The 19,408-nt window shown below is 36.5% G+C and overlaps 1 protein-coding gene across 1 annotated transcript in view; it reads left to right on the forward strand.

Annotated features, from left to right (window-relative positions):
• The window catches only part of LOC135645447 (DExH-box ATP-dependent RNA helicase DExH14-like), a 38,698-nt gene that overhangs the window by 12,981 nt on the left and 6,309 nt on the right, over positions 1-19,408 (forward strand). Inside the window, exons 13-45 of the mRNA XM_065163824.1 lie at positions 9-74; positions 166-318; positions 395-478; positions 1,872-1,946; positions 2,021-2,152; positions 2,229-2,294; positions 3,317-3,382; positions 3,481-3,603; positions 4,340-4,489; positions 6,348-6,560; positions 6,654-6,809; positions 6,902-7,126; positions 7,204-7,305; positions 7,386-7,466; positions 7,554-7,634; positions 8,750-8,953; positions 9,022-9,138; positions 9,229-9,351; positions 12,284-12,373; positions 12,449-12,574; positions 12,640-12,702; positions 13,873-13,961; positions 14,359-14,449; positions 14,802-14,951; positions 15,028-15,219; positions 15,416-15,481; positions 15,558-15,713; positions 15,799-15,942; positions 16,164-16,231; positions 16,325-16,490; positions 16,590-16,652; positions 17,994-18,089; positions 18,214-18,381. Of these exons, the coding sequence (XP_065019896.1) occupies positions 9-74; positions 166-318; positions 395-478; positions 1,872-1,946; positions 2,021-2,152; positions 2,229-2,294; positions 3,317-3,382; positions 3,481-3,603; positions 4,340-4,489; positions 6,348-6,560; positions 6,654-6,809; positions 6,902-7,126; positions 7,204-7,305; positions 7,386-7,466; positions 7,554-7,634; positions 8,750-8,953; positions 9,022-9,138; positions 9,229-9,351; positions 12,284-12,373; positions 12,449-12,574; positions 12,640-12,702; positions 13,873-13,961; positions 14,359-14,449; positions 14,802-14,951; positions 15,028-15,219; positions 15,416-15,481; positions 15,558-15,713; positions 15,799-15,942; positions 16,164-16,231; positions 16,325-16,490; positions 16,590-16,652; positions 17,994-18,089; positions 18,214-18,381 (3,945 nt within the window). The remainder of the gene's footprint in view (positions 1-8; positions 75-165; positions 319-394; positions 479-1,871; positions 1,947-2,020; positions 2,153-2,228; positions 2,295-3,316; positions 3,383-3,480; positions 3,604-4,339; positions 4,490-6,347; positions 6,561-6,653; positions 6,810-6,901; positions 7,127-7,203; positions 7,306-7,385; positions 7,467-7,553; positions 7,635-8,749; positions 8,954-9,021; positions 9,139-9,228; positions 9,352-12,283; positions 12,374-12,448; positions 12,575-12,639; positions 12,703-13,872; positions 13,962-14,358; positions 14,450-14,801; positions 14,952-15,027; positions 15,220-15,415; positions 15,482-15,557; positions 15,714-15,798; positions 15,943-16,163; positions 16,232-16,324; positions 16,491-16,589; positions 16,653-17,993; positions 18,090-18,213; positions 18,382-19,408) is intronic.

The raw sequence follows: 19,408 nt of genomic DNA on the forward strand, positions 1-19,408 counted from the left end.
CTTTACAGGTTGAGTCAACACAATCAATGATACGTATTGTGGGTTTATCTGCCACCTTACCGAATTATTTAGAGGTACTTTTTACAATAAACAACCAATGCATAAAGTCTGGCTTCTAGCTCTGATCTATTTCATTGCTTGTGACATCTTTGTAAAAATGACCAGGTTGCACAGTTTTTACATGTAAATCCAGAAAGTGGACTGTTCTTTTTTGATTCAAGCTATCGTCCAGTTCCCCTATCTCAACAGTATATTGGGATCAGTGAGAAAGATTATTCTAAAAAGAATCTTCTATTCAATTCGATATGCTATGACAAGGTCTTGACTTATGTTATGATTCATAGGTTATAAATAGAGATGACATTTGATACTTATCATGAGCCATTTATACCAGGTCTTGGACTCGATAAAGCAAGGACATCAAGCAATGGTTTTTGTTCATTCACGCAAGGACACTGGGAAAACTGCAAGAACTTTGGTAATCAATTTTATAGCAAGATAAATTAGCTCACAGTGTTGTGAAGCTATGGAAAGTTTTTTTTGTATTTTTTTAGAAACATATATGATATAATTTATTTGCAAACTTTAGCTTCTCTTCCTCAATGGTTCACCTTTTTGAGTAGCTTGATTTGGTACTGAAGGTCCTTGATTATTAATTTTCTGTACTGTGGTGACATGCATTTATTTGATATCATGATTATGTTAGATTGACATGATATGAGTATCATTTTTTTAGGAATTTATAGGGGCTTTTGAATTGATGCAGATGACACTAAGATATGCTTATGCTTTTCTAATTTTAAACTATTTTTTATGTATTTCAGAAAGAAAGTGGATATGCACCTTCATACTGCATATGCACAATGTGGTGTCCGATGGCTTGCATTTAAAATCTGGCTAAGTAACATTGTAGAAAAAATATAGCCAATGAATTTAGTGCTGTAGGCCTATAGGTACAAGCCTACAGATGCTGCAGGAAGCATCAATAGTCCAACCTTTTTCATGACCTTACTTCTAAGGATTAGCCACAAACAACCATCTGCTGAGAATGTGGTGGTACTTCCAAATTAGATTAGTTAATTCACTCATCATTTTCCCAAAACAGAAATTTGTATAAAGAGGAAATATGTAAGGCCTCTGAAGCTATCAATCTCCTATCTATTGCAATCGGCAACACAAAGAGACAAGGCTTGAATTCTATTACACCACCCAGAGGCCAGTTTAACCACTGATGAGTGATTTCGGGTACTATGTGAAACTTCAGCTGCAGAAGCTTGTGGACTCCAGGTGCTTGATTATAACTAAGGATAAGTGACTTCCTAAGGGGATGAGTCAAGCCAATGTCCTTCCAGTACCTTGGTGGTGGTTTGTTATTTCTGAAGCCATTCAGATCTGGCAATTAAAGCCTGTTCACAAGAGGTTGTACCTTCAAGTTACTACCTGTAGTATCTTTGACACCTGCTTCTCAAACGAAACTTCCCTTCCAGGTGGGAGAAAATTTGTTGATAGGAGTTATTTCATGATACATTTCTTATTGGGAAATGGAAATATTGAAAAAAATTGTCTTCTCAGAGGATATTATTGATCTAATGTGCTAGTTAAACAAGCAGGTTATCTCAAGCATACAAAAATGAAGACTCTAGTGTTCTTTTTTGGGTTTTTTTGCAAATAGGAAAATCTTAATTGTCTTCACTGCAGCTTTATGAACCTATCTTGTTTGGTGCATACAATTGTGCATAGAGTCATAGACATGAATGTTTTTTCTGTTCTTGATCACCTGTTGACGCATGGTGTATTGTTTGACCTGCAACTACATTTTGACAATTTTCCCCTTTGTTTGTTCTAATACTTCTCTGTGTCATGTGATGCAGATTGAGTTAGCGTTAAAGGCTGGTGACTTGGAGTTATTTATGAATGATAAACATCCTCAATTTCCTTTGGTCAAGGTAAACTGCCAGTGGTACTTGCAGGTGGCAACTTATGTCCAATTTTAGATGACTGATTGTCTTACGCATTTCAGAAAGAAGTTAATAAATCCAGAAATCGAGAACTTGTTGAGTTATTTGAATCTGGCTTTGGTATTCATCATGCTGGTATGCTTCGTTCGGATAGAGCCCTGACTGAGCGTCTTTTCTCTGATGGTCTACTTAAAGTAAGCACAATTAGGTTGTCAGTGGACAGTTCTTGGTCACGACAGTGGAAAAAATGCTCTAAACTTTCTGCTTCAGGTTCTTGTATGTACTGCAACTTTGGCGTGGGGAGTAAATTTGCCAGCTCATACAGTAATTATCAAGGTAAGTTGGAGCAGGAGACCTTTGTGTTCATTCTATCTTAAGTTAACCAAACATATTAGCAACTAATTGGTTTATTAATTTGCCTAGTGAAAGATGATTGTTTGGTGACACCTTCTTTGCTAAGGAAGCTCTGAAGTTGATATTTGTCACTCCATGCTTCCATATTGTCTATTTTCTCATTTTTCTGAGCTGATGTGTCCTTCAGTGTATGTGCTTCAGAATTGTGGGTGCCCTAGAAAATTATGTACTTTTGATCAGGGTGTAACACTCTTTGTTATAGGGTGTCAAAAACGTGATTCAGAATTTCAGATCGTTTTTCTTTTGAATTGCTATACTTGCCTACCAAATTATGGACAGGGTTGAAATATGATCTGCAAATTGTCTGGAACCATTAGTTCATTGCAAGTGATATTTGCATACGAAAAGACGTGTATCATAAGAAATGTGACGTGAAATCATGGACCTACACACGCTTCTCAGAAGATACATGGACCCCAATTGATAAGACTTATTAGACATCTTTAAGATCATCAGTCATTTCGCTTTAAGATGTCTTCAGAAAACCATGAGTTATAAACAAATCATATTGAATTGAGCCTGCCGGAAAAGATAATTGGAAAATTATCTATGTAGAAGTGACTTCTGTCTAACAGACTTCAATTGATTATGGAGATCAAACTCTATAGCTTGCTTTCCTTTTTCATTTTTTTCTCTTTCTAAAAAATCTAAGAGGATGCATGTCTTAGGTTTGTGCTGGTTGTCAATAACTCCATCATTTACGTCTTTCTTTAAACCAACTTCTAAAAGAAACTTGTTCCTATCAAGCAGGTGTTCATACCATGCCTATTGCAGCTTATTGTAAAATCCTGAATGGAACACATCGTGTATCACTGGTTGGGTTATAATTATATTATGTTATATACACTTACAATGTTTTCATATGTGTAGATACAGACATAAACACACATATGTTTAAAGATTCATAGCATGCATGATGTCTTTTGTTTGTGCAACCACTTCAGGGCACACAACTGTATGATCCTAAGGCTGGTGGATGGCGGGACTTGGGTATGCTTGATGTCATGCAGGTAATATTCATGTACTGCTGTCACAAATTGGATAATTGTTTGAGTCATTGTCTTGTGAACGAGAATCATCTAAACTGTTTTGTGGATGACTATGCTAGATCTTTGGTCGTGCTGGGAGACCACAGTTTGACAAGAGTGGTGAAGGCATCATACTTACAACTCATGACAAACTGGCTTATTATTTGAGATTGTTGACAAGCCAACTCCCAATAGAAAGTCAGGTTGACTCCTCTTTATCAAATCTATTATAGAAAGCAATTAAGCTCTCTTGCTTCCCATGGTGCTTTTTTCCCTGGAATCGTTTCTGACATATTGATAGTTTCTGTATTGTCAATTTGGAATTTGGGATAACCGTATCTGTAAACATTATAGGAACTTCTGTTATCAACTATACAGTCTGATGAGTAAATGTATGATGCTGCCTGCTAATTTTATAATTTGGTTTTTCTCTGTTTTTAGGTTTTTGTTATATGTTTTTATCATTTTGTTTGAACTTTGAAGAATATCTGAATATGTAGTTATTAATGCCTTATTTTTTTACTTCACTTTGTTATTTTTTTCTGTGATGTACTACTTGTCAGCTTTGAAAATCTCAGGCTCAGTTTGCTATTATAATGTTGTCTTTACAATTAAATAATTCTTGGCATCAAGGTTTGACTTGATTAAATGCAGATATTCTTGTTTTCTGGCCCTATTTCAAATTAAATGTGGATTGTGCTTGTCTCCTGCTTTATGCGTCATTGTTGTGAGACACGATAATTTTTAATACTGTCTTTTCAAATTCCTTCTCATTTTTGCTGGACTGGTGCTAACATAAAATTCTGTTTAGCTGTGCCACTGAATATATTGCTGTTTTTGGTAAATAATTAACTCTGAAATGATATTTTTTGGTTTTAGCTATTATTCTTTTATGAAGTCTTTTATTCTTAGCATGGCTTATTGTTTTCTTTTTTGCAGTTTATTAGCTCAATGAAGGATAACTTGAATGCTGAGGTAGCATTAGGAACCGTAACAAATGTCAAAGAAGCTTGTGCTTGGCTTGGTTATACGTATTTATTTATACGGATGAAGACGAATCCTCTGGTGTATGGAATATCATGGGATGAGGTCCACATCATACTGGAATTTATCATTCTAATGCATTTAAAGATTTCTGCCAGCTTCTTGTTAATTCTTGCCACTAGATTGTTGTTTGCTAGATATTCCTAGTAGTCAAGCATGGTGGTTGAATTATTGTCTCTTATAGTTCTTCGATAAGATCCCAAATTCTCTTATGGACTCTTATGCTCTAAATTATAAAATTCATCTTGAATTCTGATTGACATTGCTGTTGCTTCTTTTTGACTTCTCGTCCTGGTTTTCTACTTAACAAGGCTAGTGTGCCTGTCAAGATGGGATTCATGTTCGACATTGCAAATGTTAGAACAACAGGAATTGCCCTAGTGGTTTTTTCTTCTTACTCTTGGTATTCTTTTTTTATTCTTCCATATGAACCTGGCATGAGCATAAACCATGTCTAAATAGTTGACTATGTACATTGTCTAAATATCACTTTGAAAATATTAATCCCAACCTTCATCATCTAAATGTTCTACTTTTTCAAATGTAATTTTTCTATTCAATAGTTTTATTAATACTTGCTGTTTTCATTCTGTTTCCTTCACTGTGCTGCCGAAGCTGAAAGCTATGAAAGTTAAGGAATGCCTCAAGCCCTCAACCATAATTATTTTTGATGTTGTAAATTTGTAATTTAGGTAACAAGAAAAATCTTGGCTGGAGATAAAAGTTTGTGATGTTGCAGCATGAGTTCGATGTAAACTTTCTATTTTATTTTACTAAAATAAAACCTAGTTTAGGTTTTTCTACTGAACAAAGTCTCTGTGGTTACCTCGCTATGATCATCTGCCTCCCAGTACCCCACCAAGAAATAGGAATATTGTAGTTATGTCTCTTAGACTACCTCATAAAAATACTGGTTTGCATGTAATTTTGAACTGAATTTTCATCAAGCACTGTTGTAAGTCAATGTAAGTTGTATGGGCCAACCAAGTAATTTGTATCGATTAATTGTAACTAAGATTCGTAATTTTGTACCGTACCGGAGTATTGAGTTTAGCTCGGTACAGTACGGTATGAGTATATCGAGTGGTATGCTTTGGCGTACCGCTCGATATATATATAATAATAATAATAAATAAATAAATAATAAAAAAGGGCGACGTCGTGTCATTTCTTCTCTTCGCATGGGGAGAAGAAAACCTTGAAGCCTCGACGATGTCGCCAAGGTTTCTTCGCAGGAAGTTTCTTCTCCTCGTGAAGCCTCGACGACGTCGCCAAGGTTTCTTCTCCCCACGCTGAGGCTTCTTCTCCCTGCGCGGATTAGGAGAAGTCGCTGGCGACGCCGAGGCCTCGTCACCTCAGACGAGGAGGAGGCGACATCTCATCTACAGCGTCCGGTGATAGAGGGCGGCGACGGATCAGGATCGTCGAGGGAGAGCGGCACCGGATCTCTAGGTTCTCCCTTTTCTTCCTTCTCCCTCGGCTAATACCGCCTAGTAGCGGGCGACGACGGTCAAAATCGACCGTCACCGACTGGTTTTGGGTGATAACGAGGCGAAAACAAGCCCAATCGACGGTACTGCCCGATAGTGGGCGGTCCGCATATCGGTTTGCTGGCAGACCGGTACGTACCGCCCGGTACGGGCAGTATCATTCAAAATTAAAAACCCTGATTGTAACCATTGTACAATAGTACCGGGCGATATCATTCGAAATTAAAAACCCTGATTATAACCATTGTACAACAGACCGATACGTACTGCCCAGTACGGACGGTATCATTCGAAATTAAAAACCCTAATTGTAACCATTGTAAAATTTAAGTCCTAATCAATATTTCCTTGAATGATGGTTGGTTGGGAAAGCTTTCTCTAGGCTGACATTTTGCTTTCTTCTTTGTTTTTAGGTCATTGGTGATCCTTCTTTAGCCTCCAAGCAAAGGTCTCTTATAATTGACGCTGCACGTGCTCTTGACAAAGCAAAAATGATGCGCTTTGATGAGAAAAGTGGCAATTTCTACTGCACAGAGCTTGGCCGCATAGCCAGCCACTTTTACCTTCAGTATTCCAGTGTTGAGACTTACAATGAGATGCTTAGGCGCCACATGAGCGACAGTGAAGTACGACTATTTCCAGATTTTGATTCTGTCTATATATATATATATATATATATATATTGCTTAAATTGTTTTCACCAATATTCTACACTGCAGGTTATTAATATGGTAGCCCATTCTTCTGAATTTGAGAACATTGTTGTTAGAGAGGAGGAACAGGATGAACTGGAAAATCTATCCAAAATGTCATGCCCATTGGAAATAAAAGGTGGAACAACTGACAAGCATGGAAAAATTTCAATCCTTATTCAGGTGTGTACCTACATATGTGAATCTAATATTTATTCCTTTTGTATGTGACTTGAAGTCCAATTTCTGAAATCATTCTGATGGAATTTCTATAGGTGTACATTTCACATGGTTCAATTGAGAGCTTCTCTCTAATCTCAGATGCTGCATATATTAGTGCAAGCCTGGGTCGCATTATGCGTGCTCTATTTGAGATTTGTTTGCGGAGGGGATGGTGCGAAATGTCATCTTTCATGTTGCAATATTGCAAGGCTGTTGATCGACAAATTTGGCCTTATCAACATCCACTTAGACAGTTTGACCGAGAGCTTTCAGCAGAAGTTTGTTGACACAGTGTTTTACTGTCGCACTATTTTGAACTCATGACTACAAAGTATTCTGAGTTATACATTTTCAGGTATTGAGAAAACTTGAAGAAAGAGGCACAGACTTGGACCGTCTATATGAGATGGAAGAGAAAGATATTGGCGCTTTAATTCGTTATGCTCCTGGTGGAAAGGTGTGTTACTATTGAAATATGATAATAAGCTGCTCTTAGTTTAATATCAAACACATTTTGGCTTTGTTTTGTTGTGGTAGTTGGTCAAGCAATTCCTGGGTTACTTTCCGAGCATCAGTTTATCTGCTACTGTTAGCCCAATTACCAGAACAGTTTTAAAGGTATAGTGCATTACAGCTAACCTGCTTGAAATCCTTGTCATCACCCAGGAGTGATATTTTTTACCTGATATCATGTCATTTCTCTAGGTAGATCTGCTTATAACTCCAGACTTTGTTTGGAAGGACCGGTTTCATGGTACTGCTGAGCGCTGGTGGATCCTTGTTGAGGTACATAAAATGTGTTTTGTGTTTGTCATCATTAAAATCCTTAGTTATTGTCTGCTTTGCATGAATTAATGAACTTGTTCTTAACATTTTCATAACTGAACATCTTCTAGTGTTTTCAGACATTTTGAAACAATAAGTAGCATGAACATGGTCAGCTTATGATGACACAATATTGTAGGTCGGTTAAGATAATTTCAGTGTGAGGTAGGATTTCTCAGTAGGTTTTGCACAATGGATTCAGAATTATTTTTAGACATATTTTGACTTTCATATTGCAAGAACATGACAGTAAGCAAATAGCCTGTTTTTCTGGTAAATAATGGTTAATATTATTTAAAGAAGTGGGTGGAATAGGTTGGAATAGGACAGTCTAAATCCCTTGTCCCTTTGGAACAAAGGGTTTCTAATTTTCAGAATTGTGTACTTATTAAAATTATTTTTTTCTTTTTTATTTGCTGCCCTGTTTCTAATAAAGGAAATTGCAATGTTAGAAAAAAATGTTTAACTATGGTGTCCAATAGTCCTATTTGATGTTCATGATTGGTTGCATTAAACCTGATAGACTTACTACTATAGATTTGTAATTAAGCATTTCTGGACTATGTGGTTAATCATGTCATGACAATTGACACAATAGCAACTTAACGAGGCTGCATCAGCAATGATAAAGTAGGACCCACTTACCAAAGGATGAGGGTTCAACCTTATCCAACAAATCTCGGAAGACATAAGAAAACTTAGTTGGTAAGGAGTAAGGACCTTGACTATTGATAACAAGGTTTTGAGATCAAATCCGAACTTCATCACTTATCTTTTGTCAAAAAGAGGGAAAAAAAAAACATGACACGGCAGGTAGAGATGGAACTCTTAGGATCTAGATTTTGCTAGAATTGTTTGAGTAACCAGTTGTAATCACATTTTAGGATGTGTGGATGCTAATTTCCTGATAATATGACAAAATTTTCTGTTGCAGTAATGCAATCCATATCTTGTAATAGTCCAAATGCCATTTTCTTGTTGGTAAAATATTGTACCTACATCTTAAACTGTTCTAGTGAAAGCATTCATGTCTAGGCACCGCATGTCCTTATATTGCCAATTTACTTCCTTATCAGGATTCAGAGAATGACCACATTTACCATTCAGAACTCTTTATATTGACTAAGAAAATGGCAAGGGCTGAACCACAGAAGATTTCATTTACTATTCCAATATTTGAACCACATCCACCACAGTACTACATTCGTGCTGTGTCTGATTCTTGGTTGTATGCTGAGTCACTTTATACTGTATCCTTCCATAATCTTACACTGCCAGAGGTCAGTATCTGTCAGTTTTTTCTTTGATGATGCTACTACTGTCATATTCTGAAGGCTATTATTTTTAGACACAAGTATCACACACAGAACTTCTAGATCTGAAACCTCTGCCTGTAAGTTCTCTTGGAAACGAAGCTTATGAAAACCTGTACAATTTTTCACACTTCAATCCAATCCAAACTCAGGTACTGTTCTCATGCTTTTTATTCTTGTATTTCTGGTTCTTGCTTGAGATAGTCATTTTACAAGAACTTGCTTCCTAATTAATGTTGCAGTCTTTCCATGTCCTATACCACTTGGATGACAATGTTCTCTTGGGAGCTCCAACTGGTAGTGGAAAGACCATATCAGCTGAGCTTGCGATGCTGCATTTATTCAACACTCAACCAGATATGAAGGTTTGATGCAGGGCAATTGGTCCAAAAAGTCTGCAAGTTTTTAGATTTACTTAATAACCATAGATTATTTTATTCAATTTTTACTTGTTTTTTCTCTTTGCAGATCAAAAGATAAAATTTGTCCATGTATTATATGATACTTATGATCCAAGTTTCAAGTTTCGTATGGTCACTATCAAGGTTTGCAGATTCGTTTATCGGACCTGTGACCGTCCATAGCCGAATCTTGTGTCCTTCCTTTGGTCCATTCCGGCATACCATGTGTTGGTACGCTGAAACAGACTGCAAACCATTGGAGGAGGGAGACAAGGGGAGTAAGAAGGAAGAAGAGAAGAAGAAGGTGGTGGGGGAGGAGATGAGGAGGCAGTGGCCGGAGGCGAGAGGCCGACAACAACTAGTGAGTGGTGAAGGATGCAGGGCGTGGACGTGAGCATGGGAGAATGCACTAGATAATTTAGGGTTTTAATTTTTTATTTTTAAAACTAAAAAAAGGGTTGGGCTTACTGCTAGTTCGAAGCCCAATATCAGGCCTGAACTGGGCTCAGGGCGATAAGCCCAGTTCACAAGCTTTATGGCCCAGTTGACTGTGCTTACTGCTTGGTAAGTCCTGTATTATGTATGAACTGTTCTAAGTTGGGCTAGCCCACATGTGAGTTGGACCAGTAAATAAAGGTCAAAGTCGAACCATACCAAAACATTCGAAAATGCATTCCTTGGTTACTATATCGGTCTTTGGTCAGGCTAGGTACAATCCCAGTTCATATACCAGTACATTGATAGATAGTATGCAAGTGTACCAGTTTGCAAGACTTTGATCAATCTAAGTCCGCTGAAAAAAAACATGACTTGGGGGTTTTCAACAAATTCTACCTAATTAGAGTCAATATTCAACAACTATAGGTGAATTTTAATTATAAAACATTGAATAATGAATTCAAATATATTTAGGATATGGATTATAAATAGTATATATAGAAATCATGCATAGAAGAATCGTAATTAAAATTTAAAAACATTAATATCATGGATTAAATTATGCCTCCTGCCACCAAAATGATCATCTTGAGTCCTTAAAATGTGGTTTGAAGGCCTCAATGTGATTCCGTTTTAAATAATAAAATAAAGTTTGTAATTTTGAAGGACCAGTGCATGAAACTACCTCTATGACATTTGATACTGGTAAATAGTTTGCCATTGATGCAGTAATATGTTAGTAGTGGTGACCTCATCATCACAGACAACCGATATGGTAGAAGACATTTAAGATGAATGATCGTGGCAAGTACAGATTTGCAAGATGTAGTGTGATAAAGTTATGGTTGTCATGAGTCATGACTTTATTTATGCTAAGAGCCATATAGGGCATTCAACTCTTGAAAAATAATAACTATCACCATGAATGAAACTATTGGCCATGAGATCCATGTTGGATGGAAGACCATGACTTCGAGGAACCCATTGGATTCGACATTATATAAACTTTATCACAGCACTTAGTAGTCATCGATTACCTTTCTCTTTCCTTTCTCCTTGTGATCATAGACAAATCGCATGGATCCATGCGTGCCATGATACTCAACTTGGGTGGTATGACTGGAGATATCATTCCTCGGTTCATGCTCCACTTGTGAGCTACTTGTAGCAGGAATATGAGACCATTAGGCTTGGCCATGTCGTTCTCATCTCTTTGGACCTTAGAAAGTATGGTATTTAAGCTATATGGTTCGCCTTACTGGTCGGTATTGGTGGACCGATTGATTGTAGGCACGGTACATACCAACGTACTGACATATGGTACGGTGGGATGTACCAACAGACTAGTATGTATTGTCTATACCAGTCCCCTACTAGACTAGTACATATCGCCCATATCAGGCGGCATGTCACGGTATGACGAACCTAAGGTGTACTATCAATTGGCTAACATTTTTGTTCATCGATTGCTTTCAACTATGAAGCTCGATGTTTTTGGCTATTGCGACAGTTGAACTGGGCTACACTGTTTTGTGGTTTATATGGACTGCTTGCTTCAAGCCCAACCATTCTGAACAATGGGCATGACAATTTCTCACTTCAGTCAACTGCTTGTGACACTTGTTATTCCTCTTAATTGTCTTATAAATGAAATGAGATGGATGTTGGATCAAGTTTTAATCCTCTAGATTCTCGCGGATTTAGACTAGATCCATGCATATTAATGCTGATCATTGTGGATTTAGTCTAAATTCATTAGTATCACATTTATCCTTGTAGTTCTAGGCTGGACCTGCATGGATGAAGGCTTGGTCCTCTTGGGTCTAGCCCCAAATCTGTTAAGAAAAACACCTACAACCTAACTATAGATTCATCTAAAAACTATCTTACTAGATTAGAAATCTAACCCTAAACTTCTTGCAACAAACTAGAAAATGATTGAATTGAAGGATAACCTTCAGATTTACCTTTTTTGGATTGAGTGGCATCAGTGGTCTAAAATTGAGCGGCAATTTCAGTTAACAAATGTTACCTCCTGATAATTTGAGTTCTGAACAAACCGGGGTGAATTGCTTTGTTAGATCCCAATAGTGGATCAGATAGGTTCATATTGGTTCGATCAGTTTTTGATTCCATAGTTATTACAGAACATATGATCGGATAGTGTATTGGAAGTATTTAAGCTTGATACCATGTTTATATCATGTGACACTTTGTTTCCATAAATTTTATGCTAGGTAATAGCCTTTATATTACATAGGGACAAAAATGGTATATTTTTTTAATAAGAAAAGGTTCTTTTGTTGTAAACATAAAAAAGTGGTAATTTGGTATTTCAAAATTTTGATGCTTATCTTGGGCAATTTCCCTAGATTTTATGTGCTTATGTTGATAAATACCGGAGACTTAGGTGCATGTCTTTGTCAGTAAAGTTTTTGAGTACTATTATTACTCTCAGGTGGTCTACATAGCTCCTCTCAAAGCAATTGTTCGAGAAAGAATGAATGACTGGAAGAAACGTCTTGTCTCCCAGCTTGGGAAGAAAATGGTATGTGGCAATGCGTATTGTTAATTGCATTACATTAAGATACTTCCATGGTGTTCTAGAATAATCCTTTTTTAGGTTGAGATGACTGGCGACTTCACTCCAGATCTTATGGCACTATTGTCGGCTGATATTATTATTTCTACTCCTGAAAAATGGGATGGGATTAGTCGCAGCTGGCAAAGTCGCAGTTATGTAATGAAGGTAAAAGCTCTGTTTTGACCTTTTTTTGTCTTTACTGGATACTTATATTTCTAGCCTACTGGCAGGTCGGGCTAATGATATTGGATGAAATACATTTATTGGGAGCTGATCGAGGACCTATTCTTGAGGTACTTAATTATACTCTTTCACTGTTAAGGGTGCACAGAAATTTGCTATTTTACTAATGGCTTTAACAATATTCCTTTTTTACATCCATTATTTAGTTGCACACTTTAGGAGCTCGTTTGTGGTTACGTTTCTGCTGTAACATAGGAGATGAAAGAGAAACATGTTAACAAGTCAGATTTGTTCTTTAAGCAAAAGTTCATTCAAATTAATGGCATTTAAAATGTACATCATGAGAAGCATCTAGAGACTAATATCTGGGTGGCTGCCTGGATATGTTTCCCATTCAGCTGTACTGCTTCAGAATATGGGTGCTTATTGATGTTTATTGTTTAAATGACTTGTTACATTGAATGCTGACCTCTTGCTCCAAGAGATTACCTCTTATCACCAGGCTAGTGAACCACTCATATTGAGAGTGTTGCCATCCTTCCTGGAAGACCTGATCTCCAGTCTAGATTTTCTGTGTAGTTTCCAGAGCATCTCTCTCTTGTTATCCTACTGTTGGATATTTTTTCCTGAAAATGAACACATCTTGACAGAATGATAAAAATTATATTGGAGTAATATTCTAGGAACAATCAAATTTATTGTTTTTGTTGTTATTAAATGTCTTAGTTTGTCAAATTTCTATCTTCTTAATAATTGCTTGTTAACTAACTGGACTGTTTTACTTATAAAGTGGCAATTCACATACTATTATGGGATTCATGTCACTTATAAGAGCTCGTTGGGGCTATGAATGTTGTTTGACATTCTTTTGGTGTCATATGAACGAATGCTTGTTTTCATTTTCATCAATAGGTGAAATGTGTGTACTAGAGATGTCTGGTTCATTATAATCTAGCTGTTCTTGAATTTATTATCGTGGGGATTTGCTGTTATTTCAATATTTAAGACGCTTTAAAGAATACACTGATAGTGCTTTGTTGCTATGTTCAACTTTTTAAATGAGAGATAAGTTCATCACAATAGACTGATAGAGTAACATCCATTCTTTAAAGAACAGGTTGCCCTATTTCTGCTGCAAGTGCTCGAGATGAAACTTCAAATTTCCTATTCTTTGTCTGAGCTCTATGTTTCCATTTGTTCACAAACCCTTTTTGTGTTTTGCAATCCAAATTAATTGTAAATGGTCAGTTTCATCAAGTCTTCTAACAATTACTTTTCAGGTCATTGTTTCTAGGATGCGATACATTTCCTCACAAACAGAGCGCTCAGTACGCTTTGTTGGTCTGTCAACAGCATTAGCAAATGCTCGGTGGGTAATGATTGCCTAGTTAGTTTTATAATTGCATAATTCTATCATTAATTAAATGCTTTGTAGGTCGGTCAACATCATTAGCAAATGCCCGGTGGATTGTTTTTGCTTATATAGTTTAATAATTGCAAAATTCTATCATTAAAATGATCATCCTTTGCAGCTTCATTGTGATGAAATATCTGTTTCATGATTTATAAAGGAAGGTTCCAAACCCAGGACCTCATGAAGAGTAAAACTTGCTAACGGGCTAATACTTAGTTTCATTAGTTGATTTATTAAGCTTAATAATGTTAGTGCATAATATGCCAGCCTGGTGAATGATATAGTTTCTTCCTAGCGACAATTTCTTTTCCTGCGAAATCTTATTAGAGGGTTCTGTATTTTGAGTTTTCAGTGATTTGGCTGACTGGTTGGGTATTGGAGAGAATGGTCTATTCAATTTCAAACCTAGTGTCCGGCCTGTACCTCTTGAAGTTCACATTCAGGCAAGGCTCTCTCCTGATTGCTCCTTTTAATGGGCTTTAGCATTAATAAGAAAGAACTGCACATCAGATAATTTCATTTCACACAACTCTGCTGGATTGCTTCATTTCTTAACTCTCTCTCTATTGTTTATGATCACTAATTTCATGTAATGTGCATGTTTGGCACTCATGATGCCAAATTATATATGTGCATTATTATACAGATGTCCAGGTTGTTGTTCAGCTGCAAAGTTTGTCTCTTAAAATTTTAGCTAATTCTAATTTCCAACATGGATTGGCTTTGGAAATTTGGATCTTTATAGTGTTTTACTTGGTTGCTTAAATGATTATTTAAATATGTTTCTACAAACAGGGTTATCCTGGCAAGTTTTACTGTCCGAGGATGAATAGCATGAACAAACCTGCCTATGCTGCCATATGTACCCATTCACCTGCAAAACCTGTTCTTATTTTTGTCTCCTCACGCCGTCAGACAAGACTTACTGCACTTGATCTCATCCAGGTGGGGCACACATCTAGTTGCAGATAAATTATTGATTCCTTTTATGAGTAATTTAGTTTGATAATTTCAACAACAGCTTGCAGCATCAGATGAAAGTCCAAGGCAATTTCTTAATATTCCAGAAGCATCCCTTGAAATGGTTCTTTCACAAATCACTGACAACAACTTAAGACATACACTACGGTTTGGAATTGGACTGCACCATGCAGGACTCAATGACCGAGACCGATCATTGGTTGAAGAACTTTTTTCTAATAACAAGATTCAGGTATCTTTTTCTTCATTAACTAGCCACTCTATGCCATAGATCATTAGATTTATGCTTCTCTCTCTCCCCCCGTGCCCCGCCCCGCCCCGCCCCCCCCCCCCCCCCCCAATCCCATGTTTCTTGCATATCTTTTTGGCTTGACATGTTCACCACTTTTGTTTAGTGAAGTTCTGAGAACTTCTGTTCATGCATGCAGATACTTGTATGTACAAGCACATTAGCATGGGGTGTGAATCTTCCTGCCCATCTGGTCATCATTAAGGTTCAAATATGCTTTGGTTTTCTGACTTGGTAATGGTGTTTTTTTAAACATCGCTTACTGTATATCTTCACTGCAGGGTACTGAATACTATGATGGAAAAGCAAAGAGATATGTTGATTTCCCTATTACTGATATTTTGCAAATGATGGGCCGTGCCGGTCGTCCACAATATGATCAGCATGGAAAGGCTGTAATTCTGGTTCATGAACCAAAAAAGAGCTTCTATAAGAAGGTTAAATTAAGGAACTTCCTGTTATCTGACATGGGGAATGGCTATAAGAATTTAGAAATGACATTTGTGCATGATTTACTCGCAGTTTCTTTATGAACCATTCCCTGTTGAAAGTAATCTGAGGGAACATTTGCACAACCATATTAACGCTGAGGTTGTTTCGGGCACAATCAGTCATAAGGAGGATGCAGTACATTATCTAACTTGGACTTACCTATTTCGTCGACTGGTAAGACTTTCTCAATCTATTAGTTTGAAGCTATGAAAGTAATTTAAAATTTGATTTTATCAGTCTATCCTTGTTGTTTGTTCCATTTACAAGTCAAACTGTAAGACAATAGGCTGTTTGGATAGCCTGTTTGTTTTAACAACATGCTGCATATTATCAGGTATGGCTGTTTTAGTTTTTGAACTCATGAAAGATGATACTTGCATCAATACCCATGACAGGTTAGGAATCCATCTTATTATGGACTAGAAGATACTGAAGCCAGTACTTTGAATTCTTATCTCTCAAGGTATTAAAAAACAAAACATGAGATAACCAGGCTACACTTTGTGAAGGTTATTTTATTAGTTTGTTGAACTTGTTTGCCAATTCTCTTGAACAGGTTAATGCAAGATACATTTGAGGACCTTGAGGATAGCGGGTGCATTAAGATGAATGAAAATTCTGTGGAGCCTTTGATGTTGGGCTCCATAGCATCTCAATATTACCTGAGCTATATGACAGTGTCAATGTTTGGGTCAAACATAGGTCCCAGTACTTCACTTGAAGTAAGAAAATTAATGCATGTTTGGCCTTTGTGTGTGTCTTCTGTCATCAGTGAAAAATGATTTATATTAATTTAACTTCTGATTAAAAAATATTTTTAGGTGTTTTTGCATATTCTTTCTGCTGCTTCTGAATTTGATGAGCTTCCTGTACGACATAACGAGGTATGTTTTACATGATCCTTAACCTATTTTCTCTAGGACAGAAGTTTGTATCATCTTTCCTTCTCCAAATTAATCTCTTATGGAGCATTAGTTTTTTTTAAATTTGAAACATCCAATAAGTCTTATCTAGTTTGTGCAATTGATTCAAGGATCTTAATCTTTCAAGTAAAATGGATGAAGTTGATGTATTGTGATTATTAATTTATTAACATGATAGATCTTGTTTAAAAAGGTAAACTCTGTCACATTTATCATAACTAGTACTTACATATATAGCATCAAAATTATCACATCTTGACCCGATAGAATAACTAACACATCAATTTGTTGAGCCTATGTCACTCTTAACCCTAGTACACTCATCACCAAACACTCATAAGCCAAATCTTTATCAACCTCTTATGTTGGACTAAAATTATAATCTTTCCTATTTGGGGTTGGACATTCTCGTCATGGTCCAAACATAACCCAGACTGAAACTTTAGTATGGTGCACATGAGGCACAACACAGTGGTGTTTTCACGCCATGACATGTTTCTAATCCTGTACACAATAGCTTTTTCCTATTTGATTCTCTCATCATGCCTAATGTTAGGTTGACTCTGATATCATTTGTCATGATCCATCCTTTGACATATTAATTTATTAAATCTGAACTATTGGTCCAAAAAGCCTAACTCTGATATCGTTTACTACTTTGTCATGTCAGCAGATTCTCTGTATTTGGTATTTTTCTTATCCCTTCTTACTGAACATTCCATTCCTGTAGCCAACTCTGTACCATTGGAAATTGGATCATTGATTTTGACAGCATAGAAATAATATGCTCAGATAGGTTTTGTTATTGGTAACAACGTCCAGTATATTGTGGCTGCAAAAGATGCTTCTATGGCTTGTTCGTAATAGGAAATTACTAATATTTGTTTCCAACTTTCCAATATATGTGTGCGGACTTCTCTACAGCAAAATTTGACAATTTGTTATGAAGCTTTCTAAACAAGAGGAGAATAAGGAGTACCAGAGGATCTGAAGAAGAATCACATATTTCTAACCAACCTCCCCACCATAACTACTGCCGAGAGAGAGAGAGTCTTAGTTTATAAGATTATTCTTTCTGTCTGTACGGCATTGATAGCTTTTGCATGATCAAGGATTCATTAATCTCCTTCGCTGCTGGACAGGGGCTCAGATTATTTCTGCTTCTCATGCATTTTTGCGGGCTTAATTTGCTCTGTTCATGTTGATGCAGAAACCAACAGATCATTCGTTCTTTGTCTTTTAAGAATCTAAAGTTGTTCTTCGATCTCTGAAGAATTTCTGATCTCTCTTTCATTTTGTTAGGAAAATATCAATAAAACACTAGCTGAAAAGGTGCCACACATGGTGGATGAACACCACCTTGATGATCCACATGTGAAAGCAAATTTACTCTTTCAGGTTGGTGGCATTTTTAGCATTTCATGATGAAGTAATTTTTTTCTGTATAGATATCGCTTCTGAGTTTTATCACCACCTTGCAGTGCTCTTTCTAGTTTGCTTATCCTGAGTTTCCTTCTTGCAGGCACATTTCTCTCGAATAGAATTGCCAGTCACTGACTATGTCACAGACTTAAAATCTGTTCTTGATCAAAGTATACGCATCATACAAGCAATGATAGATATATGTGCCAACAGTGGATGGCTCTCAAGCACAATGACTTGTATGCATCTTTTGCAGATGGTCATGCAGGTGGCGTTTTTATTTTCTGTTTCTTTTTCCATATGTCAATTACTAGGAGATAATTTTCCATTAAATAGTCACTATCTCAGTTTTAAACTAATGCGCATATGATACATGCTTATAAACATGTATAGTTTGTCATTTTCATTAAATTGTCTTATTTGTGAATTTGTATAAGTGGCCATATAATATATTACAATAAGATCAAAGGCCTTGGCATATTTAGTGACACATAATTAAATAATTCTTGTAATTTATCACATAGTGGTACTTGGCATATCAAAATAGAGTCAGATAGATAATCTAGGGAGCAATGAGAACCATGCAGTGGCTGTCAAGTCAGACTAGTCAATTGACAACAGAATGCAAGGCACCTCTTTTCATTCCAAACTGATGGACAAGGAATCTGAGGACTGAATCATAGTTATTATTGGTGGGTTATGCTCTATAAATTGTTGCATTTAATTCATGGTTTTTAGAGGTCAATGCAGAAAGTATCTCATTAAATGACATGGAGTTTTCTCGTTGACCAGATGCATGGAACATGTAAGCAAGATCAGGTATGAAGACTTAAAACACATGCACATCCAGGAAGTAGGAAACTAGGTATGAATTTGGTGTCAGAGTCATAGAAGTTATGCAATTATTTGTTAGGGAAACAGCGTGAAATATGTAATTTTTATTTTGTTTTGGTGGATATATTTATGCATTGAGGAGTCATGACAAACAATATGAGTGAAGAACTAGCCCTAAAAATTTAGGAGGTTTCCAGAGGACATGCTGACTTCATTAACTAAGTTGAGATATGTCTAGTGATAACTTGAGAAGATGCATGGATTTCCTTAACCAAAAATAGATGATGAGCACCCACACCACTAAACCATCGAGAAGCTGAAAGTAAACCTGTAACGTTATATTCTAGAATTTGGATACTATCAAGAATATGCAATCATTAAAGTGGAACCACATATAGTGTCATCACTGGATGACAATGCTTGCTTAATACTCAGTTCCTGCACACACATCAAACTAGATT

This window comes from Musa acuminata, chromosome BXJ3-8 (assembly GCF_036884655.1).
Source record: "Musa acuminata AAA Group cultivar baxijiao chromosome BXJ3-8, Cavendish_Baxijiao_AAA, whole genome shotgun sequence".
In the NCBI taxonomy this organism is placed as follows: domain Eukaryota; kingdom Viridiplantae; phylum Streptophyta; class Magnoliopsida; order Zingiberales; family Musaceae; genus Musa; species Musa acuminata.